General features: G+C 37.3%; 1 protein-coding gene across 2 annotated transcripts in view; it reads left to right on the top strand.

The window, feature by feature from the left end:
- Positions 1-10167, top strand: part of Uaca (uveal autoantigen with coiled-coil domains and ankyrin repeats) — an 81171-nt gene extending 71004 nt beyond the window's left edge. For both annotated transcript variants that reach the window (XM_004855554.3, XM_004855553.4), the window contains exons 16-19: positions 13-2751; positions 4451-4603; positions 7331-7396; positions 9972-10167. In XM_004855554.3, coding sequence (XP_004855611.2) covers positions 13-2751; positions 4451-4603; positions 7331-7396; positions 9972-10043 — 3030 coding nt within the window. In that variant the 3' untranslated portion in view covers positions 10044-10167. The remainder of the gene's footprint in view (positions 1-12; positions 2752-4450; positions 4604-7330; positions 7397-9971) is intronic.
- Positions 10168-13130: the final 2963 nt, after the last annotated feature.

Raw genomic sequence — 13130 nt, 5'->3', positions numbered from 1 at the left:
TTTCCTTTTCAGTGCGCTTCCCCTGGAATGCCAGTCCACATGCAAAGTAGGTCTATGTTAAGACCCCTAGAGGTGTCGCTACCCAGCCAAACCTCACACTCAGAAAATGAGATTTTAAAGAAAGAGATAGAAGCAATGCGAGCTTTCTGTGATTCAGCAAAACAGGACCGGATCAAACTCCAAAATGAACTGGCTCACAAGGTGGCAGAGTGTAAAGCTTTAGCCTTGGAATGTGAAAGGGTCAAGGAGGACTCCGATGAGCAGATAAAGCAATTAGAAGATGCCTTAAAAGATGTGCAGAAGAGGATGTATGAGTCAGAAGGCAAAGTGAAGCAAATGCAGACCCATTTTCTTGCCCTTAAGGAGCACCTGACGAGTGAAGCAGCCACAGGGAACCACAGAGTAGTGGAGGAACTGAAGGACCAGTTGAAAGACATGAAAACGAAATATGAAGGTGCCTCAGCAGAAGTGGGAAAATTACGAAACCAAATCAAACAAAATGAGATGTTAATAGAAGAGTTTAAGAGGGATGAAAGCAGGCTAGTAGAGGAAAATAAACGATTGCAGAAGGAATTTAGTATGTGTGAAATGGAGCAGGAGAAGAAAGGAAGGAAGGTCACAGAGATAGAAGGGCAGTTAAAAGAATTGTTAGCCAAGGTGGCCCTTTCCATCCCAACAGAAAAATTTGAGAACATGAAGAGCTTATTATCAAATGAAGTGAATGAGAAAGCAAAAAAGCTAGTTGAGATGGAAAGAGAACATGAGCGATCACTTAGTGAAATCCGGCAATTAAAGAGAGAACTCGAGAATGTCAGGGCCAAGCTTGCTCAGCAAGTCAGCCCAGAGGAACACGAGCAGCTCAAGGCCAGGCTAGAGCAAAAGTCAGGAGAACTTGGGAGGAAGGTCACAGAGTTAATGCTGAAAAACCAGACTCTCCAAAAGGAGATCGAGAAGGTTCATCTGGACAACAAGCTCCTCAACCAGCAAGTACATAACCTAACCATGGAAATGAAAAATCATTATGTGCCTTTAAAAGTAAGTGAAGAAATGAAAAAATCACATGACATTAATATTGATGATTTGAATAAAAAGCTTTCAGATGCAACACAAAAATATACTGAAAAGAAATTTGAAGTGGAGAAATTATTGATGGAAAATGACAGGTTGAGTAAGAACATTAACCGCTTGGAAACTGTGTTTATTCCTCCTGAGAAACATGAAAAAGAGATAATGGCCCTGAAATCCAATATTGTTGAACTTAAAAAACAACTATCTGAACTTAATAAAAAATGTGGTGAAGATCAAGAGAAAATTCATGCACTCATGTCTGAAAACACCAACTTAAAAAAGACTCTGAGTAACCAGTATGTGCCAGCTAAAACCCATGAAGAGACTAAAACTGCACTGAATAACACATTAGATAAGACTAACAGAGAATTGTCTGATGCAAAGAAGAGATTTGAAGATATAAACCAAGAATTTGTAAAAATAAAAGATGAGAATGAAATATTAAAAAGAAACCTGGAAACCACTCAGAATCAGATCAAAACTGAGTACATCAGCCTGGCAGAGCACGAGGGGAAGATGAGTGTTGTGAGCCAGAGCCTGAAGGAGGTGCAGGAGGCTAAGGCTGCAGTTCTGGCCAACTATAACCAGGGCCAAGAGGAGATCGTGTCGCTGCATGCTGAAATTAAAGCCCAGAAAAAGGAACTTGACACAATCCATGAGTGCATCAAGCTAAAATATGCTCCAATTATCAGCTTTGAGGAGTGTGAGCAGAAATTCAAAGCAACTGAGAAAGAACTAAAAGAAAAGTTATCAGAGCAGACACAGAAGTGCAGTGTCAGAGAAGAAGAAGCCAAGAAAAGCAAGCAAGAGAGTGACAAGTTAAAGAGGGACATCATTACCCTGCAGAAAGAGTTAAAGGATAAGAATGCTCTGATGGAGAATTCCCGTGAAATGGAAAGAGTGCTGAGCAGAAAAACAGAAGAGCTCAACAAACAGTTAAAAGATCTGTCACAGAAATATAGCGAGGTAAAGGCCAACAAAGAGAAACTAGCAGAGGAAAAGGCCAAACAGACCTCTGAGATCCTTGCAGCGCAAAATCTTTTGCAAAAACAGCATGTTTCATTGGAACAGGTGGAGGCCCTGAAAAAATCTCTTCATGGCACAATTGAGAACTTGAAGGAAGAACTGAAGAATAAGCAGAGATGCTTTGAGAAAGAGCAGCAGACAGTGATCAAACTGCAGCAGCTGTTGGAAAATCAAAAGAACTCTTCTGTGCCACTGGCAGAGCATCTGCAGGTTAAAGAAGCATTTGAGAAAGAGGTTGGTGTCATGAAAGCTAGCTTGAGAGAAAAGGAAAAAGAAAGCCAAAACAAAACCCAAGAAGTCTCCAAACTCCAGACTGAAGTTCAGAATACTAAACAAGCATTAAAAAAGTTAGAGACTAGAGAGGTAATTGATTTGTCTAAATATAAAGCAACAAAAAATGATTTAGAGACCCAGGTTTCCAACTTAAATGAAAAATTGGCCAATCTGAACAGAAAGTATGACGAAGTATGCGAGGAGGTCTTGCATGCCAAAAAGAAGAACTTCTCTGGAAAAGATGAGAAGGAATTACTGCATTTCAGCATCGAGCAAGAAATCAAGGATCAAAAGGAACGATGCGATAAGTCTTTAACAACAATCACAGAATTACAGAGAAGGATACAAGAATCTGCTAAACAAATTGAAGCAAAGGATAATAAGGTAGGCACAAAATAGTGTGGATGGCTATGCCTTGGAAAGCCCAGAGCAGGCCTGCTGGAGTAGGAGCATAGAACTCTACTATAGTATCTGACAGACAGGTTTATAAAAGTATCATCAAAGTGCCTCCTTTCCAGTTTGACTACTGGTGTGCAAAAATCTTATGAATTGAAAAAACACAAAATCAAGAGCATTTTCCCCATCTGTTCTTTCATTTGGTATAGCCAAGAATTGAAAAAGATGGGGAGACTCAAGAGTCACTTGCCTCAAATGAAAAGTCAGAGTCCAGTGGGCTTATGACGTCTGAAGAATGGGAATGGAGAGGAGGAAAAAAGCCCATGTTTCTATGCCGCAAGAAACCAGGAACACTGGGGAGTGTCCATACTTGATCTTGACATTCACTTGTACCAGTGGACTGAGCAGTCTGTCCTCCTTATCTTTCTATAGATTAGTATGCTCACCCAGAATGTTCTACCCCTCCTTTCTGTGCTGAATTGAATCCTATACGTTCGGTAACACTTTATCCTCCTTCCTGAAGCCTTTGCTGTGCAATATAGCCTACAAGAAGTAGTTCCTCGTCCAAAAGACACATTTTGTTTTGGCTTTGCCATCCATTTAAAATGTTTTTGACTTGTGTTCTATGATTGATCTTCTCATCTAGCTTTTAAGATCAAGATGTATTTAAAAAAAGATCAAGGTTTATAGCTTATCTTTTCTTTTTATCTTTCATTCTTTTGGTACATTTTGAAGAATAAATACTCAACAATATTTTTAAAACTGGTAGTCACATAGTTTATACTATGGAGATGAGACTGCAGTTTCATCCATTTAGTAGGTAATTATTAAATGCCTTCTACATACTGGGTGCTGGGAAAATAGTGGTAAGTAAAAGCAGATTCAGACCCAGTCCTCCTCAGTGGAGAGGTACAAGTATTAACATCTGGCATGTCTTCCCATAAGACCCAGAGTTTTCAGTCCTCTCACGTTGGAAGGTCATTGGAAATATAATATATACCAGCTAATTATTAATATGTCCTTGTACACGTTGCCATTTATTGAACATATGCTGTATACGGGACATATATTTATGGTTGTATTTGCTTTTCATAACTCTGAAAGGTTTACCCTCTTTCACCAATAAGGAAATTAAAGGCTCAGAAAAGTAAAGAAAATTACCCAGTCTCATATAAGCCAGATCTGTCTGATTCAAAGCCTGAGCTCTTTTTCTAAACAGCCTTCCTACTTTTTTTTTTCTCTCTCTCTCTCTCTCAGTACAACAAAATACCTTAAGTAATGCAACCCTGGAGAGGAACAAGGCATGTAAGTCCATTCTAGATGCACACTGTTGAACAGAGACCCCCCCACCCTCCTGTATTCCAAACCTTCCCTGGAAGATAGTTTATTTCCGTTCACAAATCCTTATGCATTATTAGAATAAAAACACTAAGTTCATGCCCAAATCTTAGGAAGGATACATTCTTAGTTTGGTATTGCTCTTGTAAGAAATTTACTGAGAGTAACTTAATTAAAGAAATGATACACGTTTGTTGTTCATAAGAATTTGGCAGTATTCATACCTCCACTTTCTGGTATATAAAGGTAAAGTTTGTGTCTCAAGGAATAATTTCTATGCAAAGATGTTCATTATATATGAATAAGTGAATGATATGTACTTCTCCTGTGACTTTTTTTCTTACAAAAGATAACGGAACTGCTCAATGATGTAGAAAGACTAAAGCAGGCTCTCAATGGCCTGTCCCAGCTCACATACACCAGCAGCAGCCCCACCAAAAGGCAGAGCCAGCTGGTGGACGCCCTGCAGCACCAAGTGAAGGCCCTGCAGCAGCAGCTGGCTGTGAGTACTAGATACCCAAGGCCTTGTGCTCAGAGGGGCCAGGCCACCTTAGAGTGTGTATGAAGCTTATTTGGAAACCAGTTGATTTGCACCTATGTTCACATCCAAGAATGTAAACATTTTTGCAAAAAGTTCCCTCTACTGGTAGGGTGATCATGTTTATTTGGTGCCTAATTATATGCTAAACACTACATTCAGTATTTTTAATTATTTTATCTCTAAACTTTATCATCACCACCCTACAAACTTGGTTTATTCCCTCTATTTGGTCCTGAAAGAAACAAAGACTAACATGAGGAAAGAGAAGCTTCAGTCTCAGAAGCATGGTAGTGAGCTTAGGGTAGTGATAAGGAGACAAGACAGGGTGCTTTTATCCTAGGCAACAAAGACAAGGTAGGGGGTATCGCAATTCCCAACTTGAAACTATACTACAAAACTACTTTGATAAAAACAGCATGGTACTGGCAAAGATACAGACCCGAAAATCAGTGGAACAGATTAGAAGATGCAGAAACAACTCCAGACATACTCAGCCACCTCATCTTTGACAAAGGAGCCAGACACCCTCACTGGAAGAAAGATAGCCTTTTTAATAAATGGGGTTAGAAAAATTGGATTTCAACTTGCCAAAGATTAAAACTAGACCTATATCTCTCACTATGCACTAAACTAAAATCAAAATGGATCAAAGATCTAAATATTAAGACAGAAACACTAAACCAGCTGGAAGAGGGGTTAGGTAGAACTCTTGAAGATATTGGCATAGGAAAATATTTCATGAACAAAACCTCATTCACATGTGAACTAGCACAAAGAAGCAACAACTTAGATCTCATCTTATTAAAAAGCTTCTGCACAGCAAGAGAAACCACCAACAGTGAAGAGACAACCCACAATGTGGGGAAAAATTTTTACCAGCTGTTCCTCAGAGAAAGGTCTGCTATCTAGAATCTATAAAGAACTTAAATCAGACCTCCCAAATGTAAAGACCCAATCCAAAAATGGGCATCTGAAATGAACAGACATTTCTCAGACAAAGAAGTAGAAACAGCAAATGAACATGAAAAAATGTTCAACGTCACTGGTCATTCGAGAGATGCAGTTGAAAACACTGAGATTCCACCTCACCCCAAAAAGAATGGCTGCTCCTGCATACTTCTAAAATAAAAGGCTTAATTTTGTGGTGTAGAAACATGCCAGGACACAACCTAAGAGTATCCGATATGCTAGTACAATAGAAGTTCTCACTATGTGGCCTAGGCCATCATTGAACTTGCTGTGGAGCTCAGGCTGTCCTTGAACTTTTGATCCTCCTGCTTCAGCCTAGATGTAAAACAAAAACAAGGATCTACAACAGCTATTAGACAATGACTATGACTGACCTTTAAAACCAAAGTCTCAACACATCACATTTGTACTGTAAGATCAGGTTTTTATTTTTAGGTGCTGGGAATCAAAACCAAGGCTTTGTGCACGCTAAGCATGTTTGCTACACTGAGCTACAGTCCTAAAGTCAAATTTAATTCGAAGTTATAGCTAGCTATGTCATCATTTATGTTATTTAGCAAAAACAACAGCTGCCTTATTTACTTTCAAATAAATAAAATCCTACACTTAAAAAGAAAAAGAATGGCTGCTATCAAGAAATCAACCAATAACAAATGCTGTTGGGGTTGTGGGGGAAAATGGAACCCTTCTCCACTGTTGGTGGGAGTGTAGACTGGTGCAACCACTGTGGAAATCAGTATGCAGATACCTCAAAAAACTAGGATTAGAGGTCCCATTTGACCCAACTATTCCTCTGCTGGGTATCTTCCCAAAAGAATTAAAAGAATCATACCACAGCGATATATGTGTACCCATGTTCATAGCGGCACAGTTTGTAATAGCTGAAGCTTGGCAATAGCCCAAGGGCCCATCAACTGGAAACTGGATAAAGAAGATGTATTTTTTTTTTATAAAATGGAGTACTACTCAGCCATAAAGAATGAGAAACTGGAGACATTTATAGCTAAATGGATGCACACTGAGGCCATACTCTTAAGTGAAATAAATAGGACACATATGTGCAAATATGGAATAGTTTCTGTGGTGTGAGAAACTGAAAGTGTAAATAAAGATCCAGTTGTAGCATAGATAATGTGAAATAGAAAGACAAAGCCCAAAGGGGAAGGGGAACTAGGAGGGGTAAGGGTTGGGAAAGGAATAAATATGAGAAAAGGAAAAAATGGAAACAAAGTCTTTGTAAATAGGGAAGGGTGGAGGGGTTGAAGGGAGGGCAGGGGAATGGGGAAAAAATAAGAACCAAAATATATCATGTAAAGGTACAAGTTCCCAATGATGAATGTCATCATACTGTACACCTAAAATATACCAATAAACTTAATGAATTAAAAAAAAGACAGGGTACTTTTGCAGTCATCCAAAGCATAAATTTTAAGTGTCTGGGCAAGTTCATGGCAGTAGGCATAAACTAAAGCAGTAATTTCGTGTTACCTTGGATAAGGGGTATTGCTTCTATGAACACTCCATGCATTCCTTAGAAAAGTGTATACTACTTCCTGTTATGGAATCCTTTCGTTCTGTGAAGAGTAGCAGGAGCCCTTTGATGATGATAATGCCACTGTGTGGTAGGGTCAGGCCTTAGGATGGTATTCTCACAAACTGCCTTGTGTTTGGAGATGTGAATGCTGATATTCTGATCTGTCCATCTTTCCATATTTCTAGGATGCTGACAGACAGCACCAAGAAGTAATTGCAATTTACCGAACTCATCTTCTTAGCGCTGCACAGGTAAAGTACTATTGCTCTTTTGGAAAGGCTATTTTTAAAGGAAAATACTATACTTTATTTTTCATCTTGAAGTAAATTTATGTGTGAGTAATTGATGTTTAAAGTAGCTGTATCCCATATGCTTATTTTAAAATAATTGTGTTTCTTTTAATCATGGCTTGCATATCTCCCAGAAAAATTTACAAAGCTATGTGGCAACACAGCATCTTAAATTTAGTGTTGTCTCCATCTGCTTGTCACTCATTTTTTAGACAGTTTGGCAACATGCGATGGCAGCACGTTTTCATGGTGCTGCTGGCTAGCGTTGATGCCTTGACATCCAGCAGGGCTGTCAGCTGCAGGGGGAGTGTAGAGGACTTTACGTGCATCTTAGTAGCAGAGGAACATTTCTTTGAAATACGGAAAATACTAGAAAAGTCTGAAAATGGCAAGCAGACTGTGCATAGAGTTGTAATAATTAAAGAAAAATTGGTCTGTTAAGAGATAATTGGTAATGTCTGTTGAGCCTTAAACTTAGTGAAACATAAGATTATGAATTTCCTTCTTTAAGGGTAAGAATGCAGGTTTTTTAACAGACTAAGAAAATGTTTAACTTATAAAGATATATTCTTGACGTCTGTAAAATTATATGAACAGCATCTCCAAAATTCTCAGAATAGGTTTTTTAGGAAAATATCCTAAAAGAGACAAATGTTAGAATGACAAGGGAGAGATAATAATAAGAATTATTTGGATTTGAAGTGTTCTAGGCCTTGCTGTTTAAGAAAAAAAAAAGGAAACACAAGTGTTGAGAGGAAGCTTCCAAAAAGGGCATTTGAAAAAGATAACTAGATAAAAGAATAAAACAAATGATATCAGGTTTTTTGACAGGTAACTGGGGATTGAACAAAGGGCATCTCCTTCCTATGCTGTGCTATTGAGCAACATCCCCAAACTTAAACATTTTTTTTAGAATTTTGAGATAGTATCTCACTAACTTGCCCAGGCTGGCCTTGAACTAGCAAACCTCCTCCTTCACACTCTCAGGTAGCTGGGATTGTGGGCATGCACCACTGTGTCCTTTTTTTTCCTGTGGAAAAAACAATGGCGTGGGAGCTACTAAAAAAGAATAAAAAGTTGAATAGATAGAAGATAGATGGGGATATGAAAATTTATTGCAGTTATTAGAGAAAATCATAGGCAAAAATTAGAATAGGTCGTTTAGGAGGGCAAGTAGAAAAGAATAGAAAATCTGTAGTATTAAGAGAGGATGAGAAACACACTGGTATTGGCCAGTGGAAGAAGAGCTTGGTCTCACTGAAAGATATGACAAACAAATAAGCCTTTCTACTTTGTATAATATACACTTCTGAAATTTGAAATTATTTTTTACTCAGTCCTAATGAAACATAACGAAAGCAATTGGCATCTGAAATAGTCTTGCCTTCTGGCATCCTGAAGTTAACTAAGAATTCAGTTTAGTCAACTATGGCTAATGTTTGAAATTTAAACATCCTGCTGTTATAAAAACAGATTTTTGGAAGTAAAACTTTTTATATTAATAGAAATGTTGTGTCGAAACCTATGCAAGTGCTCCAGCAAAAAGGGGAAAAAAAAGAGTAGAGTTATTATAAACCCACCATATTGACTTGCATTTAATCAGTCTTGCTACTTTTTAAAATTTAAAGTATTTCATTTGAATTCATAGAAATATAAATGGCTAACATGCAGTAAAAAGATGCTCAACCTAGACAGTAATGGGGGAAATACAAATGAACAAGAAGTACCAATTTTTATGTATGGGATTGATACATACTGAACAAGATGATAGTCCATTGTGTTGGCTGGAGTGTGTGGGAAAAGCGTGTTTATACCTTGTTGGATGGGAGTGTAAATTGTTATAATCTCAATAGAAGGACATTTTATAGTACTTTGCAAAATTAAAAATTGAGCCTGCTTTTTGACCCAGCAATTTCTTCTCTAGGTTATCTGTCCATAAAGATGGGAAATACCATCCATTATTAGGAGAATGGGCAAAGAAATGTAATATATCCATATAATGGAATATTATACAAAAATTAAAACAATTATGTAGCTCTAGGGATTACTATGAAACTAAGTAACAAAGAAGATTCCAAAGCAGTACATATTACATGATCCTATTTATGTAGAAACTATGAATGTGGGGATTTTTCCTCAGTTACTTTCTAATTAAAAACAAAGAAAATCTCAACAACAGTAGCAACAATAAAATTCTTTTAGTTTACTTCATTCATTTATAATTTATGCTCCCTAATCATCAGAGCCATTATTAGAGGGAGGGAGGAAGAAAGAGAAAGAGAGACAGAGAGGGAAGACGGGTTTGTCTATTTGTTTTCTGATATACACTATTTACTAACTGGCTTTCTTTATTTTCATGCAAGAGCTCTACTCCCTTTTCCAGTTACGTTTCCTGTAGAATATCACCCTGATGGTGAAGGTTTACCATGTGGTGAATCATGTGCAGTCGGGCCCCAGGATAAAGCCTTTGTCTTTTGAATTCTTGTGTAAGTAAAGATGACATGAGCTCTTTCTCCTCTTTGTTCTTTCTCCCAAGGGTCACATGGATGAAGACGTCCAGGCGGCTTTACTGCAGATCATACAGATGCGGCAGGGGCTGGTATGCTAGCATCAGCATGGCCTGGCTCTCCTGCTTTATCCTGCTGGTGCTGAGATTTCTATATGCAACTCTCTGCCTCTTCTGGGCCTTACTCTGCTAGTATAACTAAAATAAAATATATTTTGTTCCATCAGTAGGTTTTTTTTTTTCAATTAGATGGGTATGTTACTGAGTTTTTCAGTATTAGCTCAAATCTTATATTATTCTATATATGTTAATTTTACATCTAGGGAAACTACCTAACACTTTGTTTTGGATTGACTACATATTTTTAAACTTTTGAGTCCCTAATGAAACATGAGACATCTGAATGGGTCCATACAAAGAGAGGTCAGGCTGAAATAATTTAATGGTTTATTTCAGAAAATTCATTTGGTTTATGGCCACGTTTAAGTGGATTAGAAGACCTTTCCAGTCCTCACTTGATCCTTATTCCTAATGTAGTTTCAAGGAATGTGTTATAACTTGGCTGGCCAAGTTGTATCCTTACTGAGGGAACTTAATGAATGCCTTTGACTTCTTTTGGAGGTACAGTTGTTTTTCTTCTTACACTAATAATTTTTGTGCCTTTTAAATAAATGTCTTTTCATAAATGGTTTGCAGTGCTAAATTACATTTAGGTTAAGAACGGGCAGGAATATTTCAGGAATTTATAAATAAGATTGCCTCATAATCTCTACAACAGTATCTTAATTTTTTACTTTGTGGTGACTTTTCTTGCCAATCTTTAGAGAACAATGATAAATGATATGCTAGATTTTTCAAAGTGTCAAAAATTTTAGATTTTTTTTTAGCAGTGACTGACATTTACTACTATAGTAAAGCAAGTACTCATTATACTTGCATTTTCTAAATGTTTCATACTTATTTATAGGAAAGTTATATTAATGAGATTAGTAATGTAAAATGCAGTTTTCCTACAAAATTAGCATTAGAGAATCGATTTTAGAAAACAGATCCTGAGCTTTTAGACAGAAGTACAATAATACAGTAAACTGCAAGAATATAGATCAAAGAAGAGAATAAAATTGGACATGTTTATAGTAAATACTCTAATCAACTATTTTTATTAACTACATCTTGTTAATAAAAGTTTATGTCTTATTATTTTTACTAATATTTTGTTTACCATTCAGATAGAAAATTACTAATTTGTTAAGAAATAACAACAAATGAATCACTTCAGATTAAGTTTTTTAAATTGCAAAATATGCTTTAACAATATCTTTGAGCATCCAGAACCATACTTTTAAAAAATTTTACATTTGTATAATAGGGGAAAAGGACCATTAAAATAGTTTCTCACACCAAAGAATAAATCATCCTATTTTTTCAGTGTAGAAACAATGATGAAAAGTCAGAACTGGACTCATTTTTAATTCTCTAGGTAGGTACATACAGTTTACATAAGCAATATCTAATTTTTAAAATTAATTTCTGTGAGTTTTTGGTCACCTACTCAAGCTTAACAGTGGAGCAAATTCTAAACTGAACATTCATCTTGGTGTTGTGTTTTCCATAATAAGATGGGAAAGGAACCTTACATGTATTTTGTTTTGTTTTCAACCATTAATAAAATGTTTTCTGTAGAACATTGTCTTGTACATTCTTATAAAACATTTAGAAGTTAAGCTAGGCCATTTCCTATCTGGAAAATTTGGAGTACAAAATGATGTCCAAATTACAGATAATTGTTTTTAGCTAACTATCTAGGACCCTGTTAAACTAATCCCATTGTCTCAACCACTCACCTTTTGTTATCAAAGGCAGAGATTGCATGTACAACACTGGTGATTAAAGCTTTTTAGTTAGTAAACAAGTGGAACATACATAACGGATGATGCTGCTCTCTCAATCCTGTGTGCAGAAAGACTAGGACTCTAAACTTACGGCCAAGGAAGAAGGGCAATCATTGTCTAAGATATTGTATGTCCTCTCTGGGAGATCACTGATTTCTTTTGGGGTACTATCCTTTATGCTTTGATCCTTAGTTTTTTTCTTATCATTCCTGCTTCATTGGAAAAACTTTTGACTGAGGATCATTGTTATGAAGAATTATCTAGTAAAATCAAATATTCATCCAGTGAACTCTTTATCTTATTTTTTGGTACCAGGGATTGAACCCAGGACCTTGCACTTGCAAGGCAAGTGCGGTGCCACTGAGCTAAATCCCCGGCCCCATCTGATGAACTCTTTAAATTTTAATATCATAGTGACTTTAAACAAAGCTATATCTGTATTGTTCTAAAATTCCAGATGAAGCTAGCTCAATCTTTGCTATGGTTTGGACCTCAGATGTGTTGAGCAGTGGTTGGTTGCCAGCCTGTGACACTACTGGGAGGTGGTGTGACCTTTAGGAGGTGGGAGCTGATGGAAAGAAGTTAGGTCATTGGGGGTTTGCCCTTGAAGGGAATGTTGGGACCATGGCCCTTCCCCAACTCTCTTTGCTTCCTGGCTGTCAGGAGGTGACCAGTTTCCTCTGCCACACACTCCCTCCATGATGTGCTCCTTTACTGCAGGCCCAGAAGCAATGGGCCAGGTGACGAGTGACTGAGGTTAAAACAAACCTTTCCTCTTTTTAAGCTGTTACAGCAACAGAAAGTTGGAAAATGGAGTCTTTCTTATGCCTTGCTTTTTTTAAAACCCCTTCTCTTGACTGTAACCAGATTTTATACAGTTTAAAATGTTATTTTAAATGCTTTGGCTCATTGCTGCTTTGAAAATGTTGCAACTTTAGGACATCAGCATTTCTCCACTCCCAACCCTGAGTGTTATCAGCTTTTTTCTAATAAGTACCTAAAACTGTTCTCATTCACCTGCTTCTTACTTACCTACCTGAGTGGCTCGTGTTGTTCAACTCACTTGTTTCAAAGTAGGAAAAGGAGGAGTTTCATATCAATATTTGGTGTTCATGATAACTAGTATCAGTGCCAACTGCATATATGCTAGACCTTCAGTCACAGTTCTGGTGAGCTTCTGTTGATATCTTCTTCTCTGTGGTGGAAGAAAACTATTTTTTTGTGTGCGTGGGAAGAATGAATCCAGGGATTTGTGCATGCTAAACACACACTCTGCCACTGAAGTACATCACCAGCC

This window comes from Heterocephalus glaber, unplaced genomic scaffold (genome assembly GCF_053883595.1).
Source record: "Heterocephalus glaber isolate CG9 unplaced genomic scaffold, H.glaber_assembly_v1.0 deba00001689, whole genome shotgun sequence".
NCBI lineage: Eukaryota > Metazoa > Chordata > Mammalia > Rodentia > Bathyergidae > Heterocephalus > Heterocephalus glaber.
The sequence above is the reverse complement of the archived record's forward strand: the minus strand, read 5'-3'. Positions and strand labels throughout refer to the sequence as shown.